Below are 21,290 nucleotides of genomic sequence, written 5' to 3' on the forward strand. Positions count from 1 at the left end.
TACTTGGGGCAATTCTATGGAAGAACGGAATCTCAAAATGCCTCAATCAATAAGGAGTAGATGGTTCTAGTATTCACCCGTGAATTTCTTTTGGAAACTAGCATTTGGTGATTTTTGCTCTTCTACACATGCTCCTACAACCAGATAAATAATATACGTATACCCAACAGTTAGGATGACGCCAAGTCAGAAAATAGCTTGCCAGAATATCATCAAGCATTGCTGGAGTAGTCCATACACAGTGAGTCCATATCTACACAGCGAAAACACCCTGCATCCTCAGACTGTTCCGATTGTTATCTTTAATTTAATTTCCCCGCCAAATTTAAAGATGTCGTATACTGTTTCGGTATATGTTTGATGACAATCATCAATCCTGTCATCATTCCATATCTTGCAATTATCATGTGGGACATTCATGTTGTGGGACGACTTACCACAACGTGAAGTACCACCTTTTTATACATGTCATATCCCCTGCATATATTTTACCCTTTTGCAAGAACACCCCAAATGGATTACGACATTTCATCATGATGCAAGTATAACTGGTGAGGGACGAAGCTAAGTCATACGTCAGAAAAGCAAAATTAAAAACCATGTCACTTTTGAAACCAAATAGCGTTTGCCTGTTTCCCTTACATGTAATTATTAAAATCCCTAAACACTTGTAAACTTTTTAAAAAAAAAGGCAGTGGCTGCTCGTCCACAAGCTAGTGAATCTTGGTCAGGCAATTTCTCCTTACCTGTGAAACATGTCCAGTCATCACGCTGGTCCTTCTTTGTAGAAACTAAAATTTTAAAAACATCTGATGCGTCAACACTGAAGTTCTTTTTAGCACAGGGATATTTACATTTTTGTCCATGATTGGCATGAATATACATTGTATTGCATCTGGTAAATTGACTTCAACACCAGACATCATAACTTCTTTGACTTGTTCTGTGTATGACCAACACAAAATCAGTCTATTTTCAAGGCCAACTAGTATAAAACATGAATAGAAAACTGTCCAGTTTATTAAATGTGATCACAGTTTGCAAAATCATTAATAGTCATACATTAGCGGTTAAATTCAACAATATTTCTGTAACAAATCAGGCGTTTCCGTCACAATTCCATATGCAATTGATGCAACCCAGATGTGTAGACGATTAGGCTGAAGAGACTCCCCGTCCACAGATGTGTGGATGAGCAGCCACTGCCTTTTAAAAATCCCAGTATAGTCTTATGGTCTTTAAAGTTCTTGTGTAACTGTGCAGTCTAGTCATGGTTTTTTAAATTCCTGTGTGCACTTTCATTTATGAGAAGCTTGAGGGAGTATTTATTCATTTCCTGTCAGGTTGAAATTGAACAGTAGGAATTCAAAAGTCATAGGCTAAAATTGTAAAACTATTACCACTTAGAGTACTTTGTTCTAAAACAACCATCAACCAAAATTTCAATTTCTACATTCTTCACAGTGGTGTCAATCTATGTCCACTGTGACTCCACCAAACTAAAAACTGAGATAAAATTGCTCCATATCAATACTTTTCAATACTTTTTTCTGTCCATTACTGAAATATAATGAAACAGTCAGAACCAATTAAATGTATCTTGGTATAAAGATGGGAGAAGTAAACTACAGACAGGTTTTGAAATGGTTACTTTGATGTGGAGAGTTGAGGCAATGTTACTCGACTCACAATATCTCAACTGTGGATAGTAGAGAAATTAAAATTTGACAGTAGTGTACTAGACATTCTTTTGATTAATAAACAGTCTAGCTTTGAAAACACTCATAAGTACACATTTACACTAATTCATTTTGCATTATCACATCTATCAACTGGTCCTCTACACATGAATTCACACTGGCTACTTTGCTTTGTTTGCCTCCAGAATTGTCTCAAAGTGACCTTCTGACATCAGAAAAGGTATGTAAGTAATGTTATTAATCTTTCGATTGCTGGACAATTCAGGAATGATTTTTTTTCAATGGTGTCCACAAGTGTGAGTGTGCATCTTCTGTCTGTTAAACAAAAGCTTAAACTTATTTCAACTGTTTAATCATGCTTGTGCATGCCATAGTTTGGATGTGATAAGATACATGTAGCAAACAAAGTACTGAATTACACTGGATAAATTACACCATATGTTTTCATATATGTTTTAAAACATATGGAAACATATGTCACAGACCAGTAGAGTAAAAATATGTTTTTGTGCTTTCAAAAACACATGAAATCATACATGCATGTTTTCAAAAATAATATGAAAACAATACTCTTTTCATACGTAAAATTCTACTGAAAACATGATTATCATGTGCCTTTTATTTAATTGTTTTTCATGTCAGAACTACTTTGTTAATCATAAACTTACATTGTATGTTTTTCAGGTGTTTTCAAAACATATGAAAAACAAATGTTGCACTGTTTTACCTGTGTCAACCAACTTATATTCACAGATACTTGTTTTTACCTCTCAGAAAATCAATTTTAATGCTATTGACTTTCGTGACTAACACTCTGTTAAAGTGTAAATTGTTGTAAGAATCAGGCAAAATGGGAAAATCAGAAGCGTGCATATCAAAAACTTTATAAAAAATTAAATTGATGAATGCTGTACTATTTGTTCTAATATTCAAGGATTATGCTTACTTGCCCCATGTAGGCCTTGATTGGCTGATAAAATTGTATTCTTGTATTCTTACAGGTTATCTACATTATGCTGGTAAATTAAGGAGTTCAGCCATCCTGTTTTCTAATTGCTAATTGTAAAATGTCAGTTGCGGCATCCAGAGCTTCAAAGTCTTTCAGATTTCTACCATGGCATGCTCAAAGACTTCCATACTTTATTTATGCATTTAAACTTAGCAGCTTACTTGGTTTTCAAAATAAGCAGTCAGTTAAGTCCATAAACCCAAATGTTGGACACTATTTGACATTATCAGAAAAGCTTGGAAATAGATTGACATCTGCATCATGTGCTATGTGTAGTGCAAAAAGGTTAAGGCACTCAAATTTTGAACAACAGCAAAGGAATATACATGCTCTACAATATGTTAACAGGACGCCTAATAGAACATATAGTAATGCCTATTCTAGTGGAACTGTTAGAAGCATAACAATCAAGAAGTTAAAGAAAGACTCATTACCTAACCCTTTAATGCCATTAGCAGCAAAGAGACCAAAGAAGAGAAAGACAGTTACTGAAAAAGAGGTGACATACTGTTACAATTCCAAGTTTGATTAATTTGCATTTTACATGTAGGTACAAATTTACACATGTACATGTATATTATTCAATGTGTGTATTGTGTACATAAAATGTACATGTATTTAAAAATAATTGCAGTGATTTTTTTAATTTAATATCTACATGTATACATGTATGTATTTGAACTAAGAACATTGTTTTATGTATTATGCATGTACATGTATGTGTACTTATGTACTCAGATAATTACATGTATTATTTAAGGAGAAATATTTGCTAAATGCAAGTTAAAATTCAGTTTTTGCTAGTGAAATAATTTTTCCCTTGCTAAAATTGCTTGTGGAATTCTATATGGACATGTATTATAAGTTCAGTTTAGAAATAGCACAAGAAACGTAGATTAAGCAAGTGAACATTTTTGGTACTTGCTAAATATACCTACGTGTAGTAAAAAACATTTCATAAAATCCATTTCTTAATTGTATTGTGCTATTTGACTACATCTAGATATCAAACATACCAAAATTATATACATAGGCAGGTATACAATAATTTACTTTACATTTCTTTCTTAAATAAGTTTGTTTTCTGTTAATTGATTTTAAGTGTCAGTCCATGTAAGAATCATGCAGTCAGTGAAACATGGTATGAAAAAATCTATCATTTTGGTAGTGTAGTTTGACTATTTGCACTATCAGAACCAAGGAAAACAGACAAGATTTTTAATATCACGCTGGACCATTGAGTTACGATTTCATTGAAATGCACCAAAAATGAACATTTCAAGGGCAGATTACACTGTTAAAAACCTCATTTTTCTAGGATTCTATTGAAAAATTTCTGAGTGAATCCAGTGATGCAGAGATCAAATAATGGTCTTTTCAAATGAAGAAAGCATCCTTGAGTGAAATCATATTGTCAGATCAGTGGGGTTTTGACATGCATGTTTCATATTTTTCCAGTTTGCCTGATTCTTACAAACACTTACACTTAACGGTACTATGAATTCAAAGGTTTTGATTTTCATATTTGAGAGATCCCTTAAATAAAATTTTAAGATGTTAAATTATTTAATTGTTAAATGTGCATTAATTCTATGGACAATGTACTTGTACTAGTACAAAATGTATCAGGGGACTCCTTGAAAAGAAAACGAAATGGAACATATGCCCCTTGGATCATAGGGAAAAAGGCCATTTAGAAAATTTCATGGGCTATTATTGCATTACAATTGTCTGAATGGTCAGTTTAAAGGGTCTTTGGCCCCCTTTTACTAAAATGCAAAAACCATTGAAAAACTAGAAGGGAACTATGGCACCAAGTCCCCTACGAAAGTGAAACCAGATGCAGAGTGATTCATTGAATGCATAGTTTAGTAGCAGTCTTTCTAAAAATCAGACAGAAGTGATTCATGCATGTCAAAAATCCACCAAAACCAGTCTTATTTCTTGTTCAGAAATAGTTGCTGATTACATAACCAGTCTTAGTTTTTCATTTGGTTGTCGCCTTTTTGAGATAAAAATTATATAGATGTACATGAAATTTGGTTGATTTCAGTGGGAGATGAAGTATGATTTTACTAAAAGTGCAGATCTGACTGCAGAAAAGATTGTTGTTATGTAAAAGTATCGCATAGATGTAGACTGAAAAAGCACCGTTTTTTTCTGGTGGGTTTTTCTTCATCATGGATCACTTCCTACTGGCAATGTCTGAATTTTATTTGGACTAGTACTTAAATAACCTACAATGCAGTTTTACTTGTATGTTTATGTACATTTTTATTTACACATTTCGCTATTTTCTCAGGGATTCATGAAGGTTGTCGCCTATCCTTTAACAGACCATGAAATTGATTTTGAAAGTTTAGAGAAAGTCATCAACAGACAAGGACTTTATGTTATATCTGATCAGTTAGATGGTATATTGACGTAGCTAGACAGAAGGATGAATATAAACACAAAAAGCGTTAAATATTTTACACTATAGTTCTACCATTGTCAAAATTTGCATAAGGCTGTACAAATTTTGTTTTCAGACCCTCCTTAATGCCTTCCTTCTTCAATAGATTTGTTCCTCTTTCCTTTGGGTTGCCTTTTGATATTTGTTAAACATGAAAACTCACATCTACTGACCTCAAGGGTGAGGGCAAGGGCCTTAGATCAAAGATTAAGGTCAATATAACTACCAGGTATAAAAATTTTGTATTCCTAGAAGTTAGGTGTAGGATTTTGAGCACAGCTCATGTTTACCTTACGCTGTCAATTCTTAAATTACTTTCATTGTCTAATTTTGGATGAGGAAGTTTCAACTACAAAAAACAATTATGTTTCTATTGATAGAAACTAAAAAGTAACATTTTATTTACTGTAAGACCAAGAAAAAATATATGTCTGTTTAAGGTTACTCTACCTACCCATTTTATTGGTGCTTTTTTTTAATGGAATGCCAGTAAACTATCATTTATTTAGTTGAGCTCTACTATAGTCAAGAAATCCTCCCATAAGTATGTACATGTACCCACTATATGAGTAATTAGAAAAAATAATAGATTTTACCTACCTAACTAACCTATTTTTTTCATCCAATGTAACCTAAAAAGACATTATTTCCTTGGCCTAATCACATTGTCAATGTTGAATAAGGAAGAGGAAAAACAATTTCAGATTAAGATATCTCTTTGTGTGCTGTTAAATTTTAAAACGTATTCTCTTTGATGATAGGGTGGCATTCATTTGAAACTATAATAAAACACTGGTTCCTATGTGCATATATTACATTTCTTTTTTTTTAATAACGATTTACCTACACTCCTTTCAATGTTTACGTTTCACATTTTAGCATTTGTGCATCGTTCATCATGTGTTTACTCATTGTTTTGCATTCGTTTAAACACATGCTAGGAGCGATCATTGAAATGCACAATACAAGCGTTTGTTTAAATGCACGATAGGAGTGTATGTTTAAACCCATGATACAAGCATTTGTTTAATTGCATGATAGAAGTGTTCGTTTATTTTTGTACTTCAGTTATTTTCTTGATTCAACTGTTGTTTTTTTTAATTTTTTGCTATTATTAATTTATATATTTTCTATTTTTCCTTTCTTCATTATTTGTTAATATAATTTTTCATCGTTCATGTATCGTGCGTTTAAACACAAACAGTGGGTGTTCATCTTTTGTGTGTTTAAATGCACGCTAGGAGCATTCGTTTAAATGCAGGATAGAAGCATTCATTTATTGGGTGAGTGTTTAGCAAGCATTTGGGTATCATGTGTGCGGGAAACATAAACATCTCAAATAATGCAGCATGGAATGAAATAAATTGTTGTCATTTTGTTTTTTGTAGATATGGAGGATTTGTTACACTTGAAAGCTAAGTATAAGCTGGGTGATATCCAACTGACAAAAGAATTTTTCATATTTAGGTATGATGCCATATTATATGTGATTTTCTTCTCAAATACCAGTCCATAACATATTTTGTTTTTACGGACACATTTCAAGAAAAACTTAAGACTGCCCAAGTAAAATACTGAAAAAAAGATATCTCTAAACAAATTTGATTGTTGAGCTTTGCAACGTTAGTGTCTTTTTAGTTTGAATATTTACTAATATAATACATGTACATTATTATACCCATACTGGAATCACCCTTACTGTCCACATTTCTTGTAAGTGCAACTTCTACTAAAATGCTTAAGGGATTTTGATAAATTTTGTTAGAAATTTGGGCACCATATTTAGATTTGCATGGAGAAATGAATTTATTGTATGAGGACTATAAATAGATTATCCCACTTTATGGTTTTTTTTAAAAATTTTTATTTAATCCATTGGTAGGGGAATCAGCATTCTTTTTGTATGCTTGCTTACAGTGTGCCTAGTTCTTGATTTCCTATTATCAGTTACTGTTGGTAATCCAGGGGATGTAATTATAATTTACATAGAGTCACAAATGTTCGGTACAGAAGACCTAGGAAAGACAAAAATACAAAATAAAAAACCACAAATGAAAGTACTTTGTAATTAACTACAGTTCTTGAACTGATCCGCGCAACTATTTGACGGATCGATGACCGTTGACTGACTGATCGCTGAAGGATTGATGACCAATGACCAATCTGATCGCAGTTTTGTTATGTAAAATGACGTTGGATCTATTTTTAATAAAAGCAATGTAAAATAATAGTATAAATTGATGTTTAAATATATTACATTATATAAATATGTGTAAAATTGACAAAGAGAACAACAAAAACCGTAAAATGCATTGAATGCTTTGTGGTCAAGTGATGTGATCACCAGTTGAATGGATTGGTTTGACAGATTGATGACCGTGCCAGGAAACTGATCGGTGATCGATGACCGATCGCAATTTTTGTTGCATGGATCAGTTCAGGTACTGTATAAACAGTTTTAAACTTTCCTTGGAGATAAAGTAAGGACTTACAGTCAGGATAATGTGTCCAAGTTTGGTGACGTGCTTACCTGCAAGTAGTTGTTTCTGTGAACTAGCACATTAAAAATGAGGCACAGTTCACTGTTTTAGACTAATATGGGGCTCAGACTAAAATCCGACTCAGTTCAGTGTTTTGAGAATAAAAAAAGTAGGAACAACATGATTTATCAAATGTTGTTCTGAATGCATGATATCTGCCATATTGTGTTAAACATTAATCAAATCATCAATCAATCAATCTGTGTTTCTTTGAAGGGAAGGATCTGTGGTCTGCTGGAATGTTCCTGATATGGAGGTAGGAATTTTTTTTTTAAATCAGTAACAAAATATGGATAAGCAGCTAAAGATGACAAGGTTGTAGTGTTCATATGTTTGATAAAAGTATTTTTATTTCATACCCACAATGATCGAGTGGGAGGTTCAAAATTTATATTGTACAGTACCTGAACCAATTCATGTAACTATAATTGCAATCTATTATCGATCAATGATTAGTTTCCGATCAGTCACTGATATTTACTGAATGATATTAATGTAGACATCAATTTGATTACTTTTCATTATGGTATTTTTTAATAAAATACAAAATGTTGAATTTATATTTTTAATTCGAAGTAAATTTAATATTTCGCTTTATTGGATTCTTTCCAATGGAAATTCTGAAACTCATTTATACTGATCATCTGTTATTTTACATGACAAAACAGAGATATCTCTTGAATTTCCTCATTATTGAGTCAATGACCCATTCTTGTGACATCAAGTGGGTGATATAAAATATTACATTGTGCCAATAATATGATTAACGCATTATTTTTAAACAAAAAAGTGGGTCATTGGCACTGCCTCCTTATCATTTGGGATTATTTTGCATTTTTAGGGCCAATGGTCCTTGTTCCCCTACTAAAGTGATCTGTGCAAAACTGTGATCAGATCAGTCACTGGTTATCTGTTTTGATCCGCCAGTGATCATTCTAGTATCGGTTATAGATCAGTCAAATAGTTGCATGAATCAGTCCATGGACTTCATCATCTTGTCTGTCCATCATTGTGTCTGTCAGAATATCATTTCAATTATTTCAAATGGATTGTTTGATTTCAAATATGATATGTTGCTTTATATAGATGGGAATACATTGTAACAAGCAATTTTAGTTCCTGACCAATATTAACTTCTGTTTTTTTGCATTTGCCATTTTTTACTATATGAAACACTAATATCGACTGCCACTGGACAGATTGATTTGAAATGTGCTATGTACACAGGCAAATGTGCCACACATGAGAATCATATGGTTTGCATCATATGATTATCATATAAATCAAGCAGCATATGATTATCATATGTTTTGGTATATTTATGATTATTGCATGATTATCATATGATAATCATATGTTTTTCACAAACATATGATTGTCATATGTTTTTAAGCCAAAATTACCATATGATAATCATATGATAATCATATGGCTATCATATGTTCAATATCATATGATTGTCATATGATTACCATATGATTAGCTCCCCATGCAGGTCCGGGTGTTAAAAGAATAGGCCTGCAGCAGCGCTAAGCTTATCGTAAAAGGCGACTAAATAGTGCTCAGAACCCTAGCCGCGGGCTAGGGCGCTGTGCCCACAGAGCAACTGGGATGTGTGCCCCAGGTGGTGAAATGTGGTACCCCTGGCATGTTACATGTTGGGGTTGTCAGGCTATAATACGGAAAACCTGACCGAAAAACCATAGTGGTGCACTGTGTTGGGAAAGATGCCACGTTCCTCGCACGTTAAAGAACCCTACTGTGGTATTCTCTCGGAGTAGGAACCATAGGGCTCCGCCACAGGAGGCTAAATTGCCCGACCCTACCCACCTCTCCCTATTTCCAGTGGCAATCAAAATTAGTCGACCCATTGTTCTTGTGTCCCATCCCTTTTTCATTTCATCATCATTTCATGTTCATTTTATCATCAATTTCATGTTCATCGTCTGAATATAGCTGAAATATTGCTGCTCGGACGTTAAACCCCAACAAACAACAAAAAAACATATGATTAGCATATGAATCGAGCATTATATGATTATCATATGCAGCACATTTGGCGGTGTAGCTGTATAGAAATCGGGTATATGTAGTAAGTTATTTTGGTTGCTGTGTGCTGCAGATATCTAATTTCTGTTTTGTGAGACTTTTCCAGTTTTCCATACTACATTTGTACTTTTATACCCAACACAGCAATATGTGCAACTTCGTATTAAGTATGTAGGGAAATTTTGTGGTAACAAGATATTATTTGAATTTGGATTTATTTTGAAATTTAGAAAATGACCAGAGAAATCATTTGTTAAAATAACCCTTACTAAGGGGGTTAGTCATTTTGGAAGGCAAAAGGGTAATGTAAGTTGGACGATGAAAGACAAGGAAAACTTTCTAACACCGCTAAGGGACAGCATGATCATAAACCCCCTTAGTGGGGTAAATTATAAAAAAAAAATAGCTTATTTTCCTCAATCCAAAATAATTCCAAATTCAAATAGTGCCTTGTTATTTTGTTGCTGAAAAACAATTTTTGTTATTACTTTAAAGTTTTATTTTGCCGGAAATGTATCTGTTTGTCATGTTTAACAGATGATAGATATGCTACAGTTCTTGAGGAAACATTTAGAAGAGCCACTCCCAATGGAGCTGATTAAAGATGAGATGGAATGGATGGAATTTACATTTACTGAGTAAGATGTGGTTAATTATAAGCACTAGTCTGAATTTAAACAGAACACAAAACCCTTTAAATTCTGATTTTATTTGACTTAAAAAAAGGTCTGCACCAAAATGTATATGAGAGTTTTGGTTTGGCACATCAAATGTATTGCTGCAATAGAAAATTCCTCAGATATATGTTCCTGGCATATCCTTCTTGCTGGTACTATTTGGACCAAACCTGCCTGATTCTTTCATGGATCTGTTCTTTGTAAATTATTCTTTTGAAGGAGGTAGACCTAGGGTAAGGGACATAACTCATGTAAATCATAAGACTGTTTGTATTCTGCATATTATATCAATCTTATGTAAGCATCAAAGTTACAAGGATTGATTTCATTCTGTTTCAAATAAAACCTTGTTGGACTTGAAATTGAATATGATACAAACATATCACTGATTTCAAGAGTTATGTCCCTTACCCTAGGTCTACCTCCTTAAGTACTAGTCCATATGAAATTCAGGCACTCTGAGTCATAGAAGTGATTCATGATGCTTTTTTTGCTCTATATATGCTACATGTATATTGTTATGTAATGATAGTCATTTCTTTATACATATCTGTATTTTGGAGGAAACCATACATTTATCTACCATTTAAATCGACCAAACCAAGAATGACAACTCTGCAAATTTCCAATTTTATTCACAATCTAAATATTGTTTTTATGTCAGAAAGGCATAAAGTTTGTTAATGTGGTCTATAACTGTTTCTAAATTTATTATTAGAAATGAAAGCAATTTGGTGGGTTTTCAACATGCATGAATCCCCTCCTGTCTGATTTTTTTAAAAACTGCTACTGAATACACAAAAACTTCTAAACATACGTACTTAGTAACTGTATTGTTTATTAGGGAAGCACCAGATATGATAGGAGATGTACTGTATATTCAGCATGGGAAAGGGAAAATTAATCAGCACAAATATGTCTTCTCAAATGCACTATCACAATCAGGTATGTAAGAATCTATTGTGTCATGAAAAAAACTGTGAATTCATCAATATAAAATTTTGTGTTTGGATTGGAAAATGTTTTTATAACCCATGTCCACAAACTTTCTTTTTCTATGAAGGGGGGTAAAGCTTTTTAAAGGAGGTTGATAACCACACTTTAAAAAAGAGTTTATTGTGCAGTAACATTTCTTACACATGTATTTTTTACATTCTCTACACAAAATTCCAAATGTCTTGTATTTACTTGAATTTTATATAAATTTTTCTGTATTGTTACAGTCAAGCTTGGAGTTTGGGAAGCTTCATTAGAACAGTTGATTGAGTCGATTGAACCAATCAAAAAGGTAAGTATTTAGGTAGTAAAATGATATAGGATTAGTCGTAAGAAAATATTCCATGTTCTTAAGTGCATAAATAGAAATTGATTTTAAAATACATGTATATGGTTTTGGTACATTATTACATATATCTATAAAGGTTTTTTTTTTTTAAAATATGTTTTGAGTGTTGCAAAGGACTAAAATGTTTCATTTTAATTTTACTGCAATATTACAGCACATGTATAACTCTTGCATACATAATGTACTGATAAAAACTTTCCTTTCATTCAGGTCTTAAAAACTGGAATGAGGATACCATTTAGACGAAGAGAAATTCTGAAAAAGCATGGAGAAATATTTGAATTAAGGTATGTGTAAAATTGATACATATAGATGGTCATCTTTTTTAAAATATCTATGCATTTTGCCAAATATCATAATTCCATTGCTTTATAACACTTTTAATTGGGATTTTCAAGTCCATTCAACTGAAATGCTGTTGGGTTAGAATTTGAGATAGATTGGTTAGATTTTCAGGAAGATTAAAATCATGCCTTAATTTGTGGTATCTTTTTTCTTATATCCTTGTTTGCAATTATTAAATTTTCCATGAGTACTTTCAGTTGCATCTCGTATACCAAGTTATTTTGGTAAACATTTATTTGTGGACACTTATTCTTCTCCAGCAAAGTATTGATTTAAATAACTTTCTCCTCACTTCTAAATATACCTAAAAGAAAAGCTATATTTAGCTTGTTCTAGTATGCAAAAAAATAGATATGCAAGTATCACTTAAGCATTTCACCACCAATTGGGTACTTATGAAACCAAGAAGAATAAAGTTTGCCATTTCAAGTTTTATACATTTTACTTGCTACAATTCCTCTTGTATTTTTACTTTACATTTTGGCCTTTTAGAAATTTTAAAATGAGTTCTGAATTTGTATGCATTATATTTTTTTTAAGATTCCAGATGAACTTGGATTCAGAACTACTGGACACACCTGACTTTTATTGGGACAGAGACCAAATATTAGAGACACTGTATAAAAAATTGTATAATCATTTGAACATAGGAAGAAGGACAAAGGTACAGTCTAGACATATGTGTTACACATGAGAATATTTTGAAGTGCATTATATGATTATCATTAAAATTGAGTGTGGTATGATTAACATTTGTTCCAGTTTACACATGAGAATATTATGAAATGCATTTTATGATTATCATTTTAATTGAGTGTGGTATGATTAACATTTGTTTACAAATGATAATTGCATGATTTTCCTTTGATAGTCCTATGTTGTCCAAGTATGTATGTTAATCATATCTGAGCAAGCTTGTGAATACATAAGAATCATATGTTTATCATATGTCCATCATTTGTAAATCATCATATGCTTTCCACATGTGCATAAATAAACATATACTTATAAAACATATGGCAACACATGCTACAATTTTTTTTTGTGGAAGCATAATGGTGGTCCTTAGAAGTATTATATGGTCCTTACAAGCTTTACTTTTTTAGGTGATGAATGAGAAATTGAACTACTGTGATCAGATAATTGAAGTTGTAGACAAGAAAGCTACTGATCGTAGCACAGAGAGGCTGGAATGGATGATCATAATTTTGATTATGATTGAGGTACTTCTACTGTAAAGTAGTAATACTAAAAAACCATGAACAGTCTGACAAAAGAAACCCACTAGTTCTGCTTAGTTTGAGCATTCAAGAACTTAAATTATCTTCCCTTTAAAGAATCAGATCTTAGTTTTCTTTGCTTATAGGATAGTCTTGCATCTTCTATTTATTTTTTTCTGTTTTTCTAATTTTTAATTGATTTTCATACCTTCTGACTGACGTGGGAAAAATTATTCTCATCTCTAGAGAGATTCAAGTTCTCAGATGCTGATTGGTCGAAATACAAAGGGATGTAGTTTAATAAATGTTTTGTAACTGTTTTTTTTAACTTACATTTATTATTGATAATAACAATCATGATGCCTTAAATTTATTTTCATAGAATTTGAAGAGGATCGTTTTCAAAAAAAAAGTTGAAAGAAACAGCATCTACAACTTTAACTTGTTGATTATGAAATTTCTCTTAGCTCAAGAAATTTCATGATTAACTCAGTGTTGTTGTAGATTCTATATTTTGTTCATTAATGGTCTGATTCCAATGCTAAGACTTGAGTTAGAGTGTAGGACAATCCTAAACACTTGAAAAATTTTGTAGCATTTATATGAAGATTATTATGCCAAAGGAACAATTTCTGTTTGTTGATGCTTGATAAGATATTTTATGCTTTCTTCTACATGATTAACTGACAACTAGTTTTGGAGACATTTCTGACATACCAAATTTGGCATACTGGTACTGATAATGGGAGTTAGGTTAAAGGTAATGACGATGTATAATACCACATAGTAGGTTGTGAGTCATTCCCATTGAACGACTTGTTTGCAACTAGTTTATTTTCCTTTCAGGTTGGATTTGAATCCATTTATTACTTAGAGAGAAAAACTTCAAATGATGAAGAGGCATCAGAACTACCAACTAGCAAGAAACAGATGTTAGATTGCACCCATTTTAGTACAAAGGATCTTAATAGATAGCATTATTAACATGATTTTGATCTGTAGTCTAATGGGGGTTGTAAGTTTTGTTCTCGATTTATTTTTATCCAGATTTGCTGATGTTGAAGGCATTTAAAACCAAAGGTTGGTTTGTATTTTGTTTACTTTTGCTTGGTGCATCAATATGATGTATAGTTACAATAATTTTCTATTTTGAATTATTACAAAACTTTTGATAGTGTAACAATAGCTAAGCATTATTTATAATATTGTACAGGCATGACGAAGACAATTACAATTGGATTTTTGATCTGTTAAGAAACATGGCTGTTGTTACTAAAAATAGAACATAGGTGTCAGACAGCAGATATTTGCATATATCTCCAAATTCGTTAGGTTTAGCCAATATCTTTCAATTCCTGAAATGATCTTTATTATAAAAGGCTTACAAAAGTCTCCAATTGATGAAATGGAGTCAAAACTGTTGAAAAATTTCTCGTTAGAGTTATTGCCCTTGAAATTCCAAACTTGAACCAGGTGAGCGGTTCAGGCTCTTGGGAGCCTCTGTTATTTTGTTTGCTTTTTAGTGGAATTCTGCCTTTTTGAAATCCAGATTTTAACGTAAAAATTCCCTTTTTTACTGCATATTTACTTCTGTTTTGTATATTTCTGCTTTGTTTGTTGACCTTGTAAAATCATTGCTGATTGTATTTAAACTTAATTGGTTTTTATTACAAGACTGTAATCTTTACTCTATGAACAACCACCCTATACTTTTTAATGGGAGTTAGGTGTTGGGGACCCATTCTGGTAAATTTACGAGACTTACAAGCCTTATTCAATATATGCAGGTTATTGGTCTGTGCATCTGTTCAAATATTCCATAGTAGTCTAAGAGATATACACATGTATGTATAGAAAGTAAAATAAATGAAAGGAAGTATTTACACATATAATAATATTCAGTTTAGATGGTACAGCAAGTATTATTGTTAACTTTAAGGAATTAGATTTCATTGATAATAAAAAATGTCAACTACCGTACATGTTTGAACTTCACAAATAGTTGTAACTGGACCATTGACAAGGGGTTCAAATTTTCTCTTAGACATAGATGAAATTACATATGAAATTATAGAAAGTTTAAATCATCTTGTTACTTGTCTAGGTAACTACCTAAAACAATTCATAAAGTAAAGGTTATTCAACCAAGGGAATACCAACTCAATTACCTGAAGTTAACTATTTTACTGGCTGTAACTAATTTGTACGAAATTTTCATACAGTTTATTTACTACATTGTATAACATTTTTGATTGAAAGTTTTAGTTTGAAACTTTATAGAAAAATCTTATGTTCTCACCGAAAGTTTAAAAAAAAACTCTTACTAGACATTCCACAAGTGTACCTTAACTATGTTCTTGGGTTTTGGTTCATTGAGGTGAGTGTGTCCGACACTGCATGATTTTTGAATTATCACCTGAGAATTTTTCTGCCCACCTAAGATTTATGCAGGGAGTCATATATGTGAAGAAAGATCACATATTATTAGGTTAGTGTTGCTTTAAATGCATATGAAATTAAAATATAATAATGGTTTTGAATAATCTGGCTTTAAGTGACAGGAAAAAAATGAAACACATTATTGTTACATTTAAAGGGAGATAATTCATTTTGCAAACACTTTCTATGGGAACTTTCATCTCAAATAATAGTGTATGTAGAAGGCTTTATTTGAAAAAGAAAAATATCATCCAATTTTTAAATAAAATGCTTCAAGCTAACTTCCATCCCAGATAAAAATTTTATCTTTTTTCAAATTAATCACATTATTTTGAATTTTGCACGATGCGTAGGTGAAGCCACCAAAGTTCACATCCAAATGATATTCTATAACTTGGACTTATTATTATAGATAACAGATATTTATTGAATGCTCCCTGTGTAACAATTTTTGATAATTTCATATGCAATAAATTCTGTAACTTTACCCTCAGACTTTCTCTGGCAAAATGTTGCAAGATGATTATCGATTCCCCAATCACAAAATTAAAATCTTATGTTGAAAACACCAATAAATCATGGAGAAAATCATTAGATATTCTATTGGTTATCAAGAATGACCAAAATACAATTACTTGTGCCAAGAACATTTGAAGAGTCTTTGTTTCTGAGCTTTCTTTAGCATTTGTGATCAGTTTTTAGTGTTATACTCTTTCCAATAAATTGTCCTATTACATGTATTCTGCAACACACTTGTTTGTTCACCTGAATTTGGCTTACAGCATTGAACAGAGGTAGTCACCCCTGTCAAGCTGTCTAGTGAAATTAATGATTGTGTACAGATCAATAATTGATGCCAGGTATTGTAGCTTGAAGAGTGTATGAAGTATGAGAACTATATACAAAAGGAAATACTCTGCTCTGTATTGTGGACACATTGTAACACGATATTGATTTTTTATCTTTTATTGCTGTGTTATGTTAAGTAATATATAAATGGAGACATAAATGTTTAGAATAATATGATATAAACTGTATGAAATGTTAAAGTTAAATGAATATAATAAAAAACAAGGAAGTTTTGTTCTGCTTAAATCTTGAAATCCAACCAAAAAATCTTTTCCTTGGCCCATTGTTATTTATGTATTATTGTATGCAATGTACCACCATCCATCCATCTGTCTAGTAGTCATAATATTGTAGCACAACTCAAATATATTGTAAGGCATTGAAAAAAATAATGAGGAAGCATCTTTGTCCCCTTGTTTTTCATGGTTTTAGTTTTTTTTTCTAGAGTAATGGAACTTACAACACTGAGAATATCATAGGCTGTAATATTTAGATTTTTTAGGGCCAAGTTATTTCAATAAGGAATTTACTTAATTTTTATCAGCTGATCTTTATTGCAAAATATTTTTGAGTTTGAATATCTCATTATCTTCTTTATCATTTCTGTGCAGGTTTTGTCCTTGTAAATAACTTATATACATGTATATTAAATACAACACAACATTGAAGGGTATCATTTAATGCCTCATTCCATGCCCTATTTTTCTTTTTTTTTTAATTTGTTTTCAACAGTTTCATATTTTTACAGAAGAAATGGCCTAGTTAGAGAGATGTTGAAGTATAACAGAGAAACAGTTAAGTGTTCTAGAAATTTAAAATTTAGAATTCAACGGGAAAACTACATGCGCTGATAAATATTTATCTTTCCAATAATTAAGTTCTGCTATCACGTATTTGTTTTCTATTGCCAATGGGAAACAACATGTACTAAAATAAAATATTAAATAATGAAATATTTCATTTAAAACATCATCAAGTTTATTTTGATAATCTCATAACAATATCTTAAGATTTTAGGTACAATTCTTCAGGTAAAATACAGGTGCAATTAAGGTGACCAATAAAGAACAGACTATAATGATTAAAACAACAATTTAATCTTTGTTTATTTAAACCTGTAATTAAATGTATGCAAACCAGGATTAAACCAAAAGTACAACATGATATACAACATGTTCATATTACCAGGTGATGGGGAACATTGTCAGTTTATGAATATTAAAATGGGCATTTCAACATGATAGCATTTTATATTAGACTGCACATACATGTATGTTGAAGTTGAAAATCTCATCTGTTATATTTACAATGTAATGTGCTACTATATGACTGTAGAAGAATTTATTGTGGTATACTATCTGTCTGTCTGTGTCTTATAATAATCAAGAAATGCTTTATAGAGAATTTTGATAATTGTTTAGTATAATTTTTGTCTTAACAGAAAGAGTTGATGTACGGCTCATTTGTCCAACAATATCACTGGATAAACTCTGCTATCATTAAGATTGAAAGGAAAAGTTTATTGTTAATCTGATTTTGATGATCTAGTTGCCAATGTTTTAAGTTATTAAAAAAAAATACTAGGCAGATTTATCTTTAACCATTTTGGAATGAAAGGGGTAAAAAATTGGGCCACACCCAAAAAAATCAACCTTTTTATTTTTGATCAATTTTTTTAAGTCCTTGCCAGCATCTTTCAATCAGGTTTCAGATATCTTTAATGGTTTTTGAGTTGTAAGGGTAAAACACCTAAAAAATTGCTTATTTTGCTGGATTCGCTATGAAAATCCTTGCCTTTCAATCAGGTTTCTGATGTCTTTAACAGTTTTAAAGAAGTGGACTTTTTAATTTTTGGTCCAATTTTTGAATTATTGTCCCCCGCCTTTCAAGAAAGCGGTGGAGTATAGAATTTTGCTTTCTGTCCTTCATTAGAAATTTGTTTCCAGACTGTAACTTTTGAAAGCCTTTATAGAATTTCATCAATTTCATCACAATTGAAGGCTTATGGGGAAAGAAAGACACCTATTGAATTTGAGACTAGTAGGTTAAAAGTCAAGGTCACACAGCCTTAACAAAATATAATTTTTGGGCGAAGATTGGCTTACGAAGTGTTATTTTTAAACGTCCTCATAGAATTTTACTAAACTTGGGCAGTTCAAGGCTTATGGGGTAAGGAGATAATGTTCCATGAAATTTGACTTTCGTTGCAAGGCAGGGGACCTGGAGCGCTGCTCTTGTTTTTATTGGGTTCCTTTTAAAATTCCAATCAGGTTTCAGATATCTCGAATGAGATCACTACCTCCAAAAATCATTTTTTTTATTTCTTGTGTGATTAAGAAATTTTTGTATTCAATTTCAAATTTTGTGCTATATTGTGTCCACAATGAACTGTAATTTTGTCAAAAACTTGCTCAAGTGAACAGAATTTGAAGCATACTGCAGTCATATAATGCTGTGCTCATAGCTCTTTAGTTTTACTGATGCTTATTAAAATCTGTATACACTGATGACTGCTTCATTTAGGAACTGTGTAAAGTACATTTAACTGATAGGATTGTATCGATGGTAAAGGAAAAGTATTGACCAAACTATAAGACTGATGCAATGACTTTTCATCCCATATTGTCAACTTTCCTTTCATCTGTGGCAACATCCCTTCAGCACCTGCACAACTCATATCTTATGCCAGAGCTTGGCGTAACTAAGCAGACTTTTTGTACCGTGCTAGGCGTCTGGAACAGATATGTTCAACGTGTCAGTTTTCCTTTCCTTTTTAGTCTACTTAAGACTTGATTTTTTACAAGCAGCTAGGTGGATGTTTCCAGAAAAGGAGGGGATGCTTACCTTATCAGAACACCTGGTCCATGCTGCCAGTTTATACTGGAGTCCAATTTGCTTATTTACTTTTGTTGCTTTGTATTTTGGTTATTTTATGTTCTTTGTTGTGTGTTTCTGTTTTCCATGTTTGGTCTTTGTCCCTGGATTACAGGTACATTCTTTTGATTTCCACTAGAATCTTGGTTCCCTTGGTTACTCTTTCATTTGGTTCAAAGTGAGTATTAACTGAGATAAATGGTCATGTTTCTACAAGATTACAGTCTGAGTTGCTAGTTTTACTTTTCTTTTTTTTTTTTTGTATATATTATTTTTGTTATTTTATGTTATTTGTTGTGTGTGTCTGTTTTTCCTGTCTGGTCTTAATCCCTGGATTATGGCCTTTCGATAGGTTGCCTTGATTATTCTCCCTGAAATGAATGAAAATGATTTGAAAACAAAATTTGTCATGTGCTACCCACTGCCTGGATCCATGGACACCCTTTTAAAATGTTGATAAAATTTGGTAATAAGAAATCCTAAAGAGACCTAGGAGGGACTGAGAACCAAAAAGTTAACTATGAATTGTCTCAGACAAGCTTCACTACATTATGATATATATAAACAGTGCAGGCAGCAGCTGGCCTCAACAGGTACAGCAAAATAGTTGCCTCAATATACTCCAGTAACATAAAAGTAAACTGAAAGGGAAAACGAAACAATACAGAGGCCAGAAATTCCTGACTAGGGACAAGCATAAAAAATGTGGCTGGGTTAAACTACTTTTGCATGATCAGAACCCTCCCCCTTTTTTTCACTACATTATGAATATATATATTTATTTATACTTATATTCGTGGGGTTCCAATTTTCATGGAATTTGTGGTTGAGACAAACCGCAAAATTAAATTCCTGATGAAATACATATTTTCCACTTATTTGTATTGTTGGAAATGTCAAAAACTGAATTCAAGAATCCAGGAACATGTATTTTTGAACAAAATAAATCATTAACAACTTATTCTCCAATTAATTCCATATTTTATTTTTTACAACATTACAATAAATATATACATCACTTAAGTTATGATCCATATTAATAATTACAAAGTGGAGAAACCTTCATTTCTCTGAATGTTGTGAAAATTACATGTATTAATTATTATTCCAAATATTTCTGCCTATAGAAGTCTGAAGAGGATTTCGTTTCTATGAACATCAGTTAACATATCTTTGATATACATTTCCATATATGGAAACTTTCACAAATGAGAAGGGGCATTAAGTGCTATCTTGGCCCTAAATATCACTGAAAATAAATCATCAAGTGTTGAGAGTATTAATTGTGAATTTTAAGAATTGAATCAATAACAACTATAAAAAACGAAGAATACTGAAAATTGTGTATTTAAATGATAAAAGAATTTCTAAATATTTACTAAAATGCAAAAATTCTATAAATTTTGAACTTTTTGCAAACCTACAAGTCATAATTGAATATTCAAATCCTTATGAGACACGCTGCAAATTACTAGCACACAATTACGCCATCTTGTTTCCTGTTCACTTGACATTTAAAAAATACTTCAGTGTTTTTGTCATTTTTTTTCTGAGGCTGTGCTAGTCATCTTAAATGTGAAAGCACTGTACATTATGTGTTATTTTTGTAGCTTCAGTCTTGATGCTATCAAATATATGATAAATAGGTAGTTGCGTCATGAGGGCCATTGATATGTCAAGGATTTTGTTCTCCATGTAGAAATCAGACACACCCTATTGTGTAGGCAGCCCATTGTAAATTTATCCTTTTTGTTCCAATGTAATGTTTTAACTCACTATGTCAAGGAC

At 31.9% G+C, this 21,290-nt stretch overlaps 1 protein-coding gene across 6 annotated transcripts; it reads left to right on the plus strand.

Annotated features, from left to right (window-relative positions):
- The first annotated feature begins 464 nt into the window (after nt 1-464).
- LOC148607406 (required for meiotic nuclear division protein 1 homolog) lies at nt 465-16,862 on the plus strand. 6 transcript variants are annotated; one of them, XM_088543776.1, is made up of 12 exons: nt 465-551; nt 2,702-3,208; nt 5,012-5,123; nt 6,553-6,631; nt 7,921-7,960; nt 10,291-10,391; nt 11,275-11,375; nt 11,654-11,718; nt 11,986-12,062; nt 12,661-12,784; nt 13,227-13,343; nt 14,187-16,862. In XM_088543776.1, the coding sequence occupies exons 2-12, from the start codon at nt 2,768-2,770 to the stop codon at nt 14,313-14,315; spliced, it is 1,386 nt and encodes a 461-aa protein (XP_088399902.1). In that variant the 5' UTR covers nt 465-551; nt 2,702-2,767; the 3' UTR covers nt 14,316-16,862. The 6 variants fall into 6 exon arrangements, with proteins under 6 accessions (XP_088399902.1, XP_088399903.1, XP_088399908.1 ...); XM_088543777.1 differs by having other exon boundaries at nt 468-644; XM_088543778.1 differs by lacking the exon at nt 465-551 and adding an exon at nt 1,900-1,920.
- The last annotated feature ends 4,428 nt before the right edge of the window (nt 16,863-21,290 follow it).

Source organism: Perna viridis, chromosome 9 (assembly GCF_037379345.1).
Source record: "Perna viridis isolate PV_CMFRI_1.1 ecotype Kerala chromosome 9, ASM3737934v1, whole genome shotgun sequence".
Lineage (NCBI taxonomy): Eukaryota > Metazoa > Mollusca > Bivalvia > Mytilida > Mytilidae > Perna > Perna viridis.

Coding starts and splice junctions, on each gene's coding strand:
- LOC148607406 (XM_088543776.1), top strand. CDS start 2,768: ATGTCAGTTGCGGCATCCAGAGCTTCAAAGTCTTTCAGATTTCTACCA. Junction 7,961..10,290: donor GGAATGTTCCTGATATGGAG/GTAGGAATTTTT, acceptor CATGTTTAACAG/ATGATAGATATGCTACAGTT. Junction 10,392..11,274: donor ATGGAATTTACATTTACTGA/GTAAGATGTGGT, acceptor ATTGTTTATTAG/GGAAGCACCAGATATGATAG.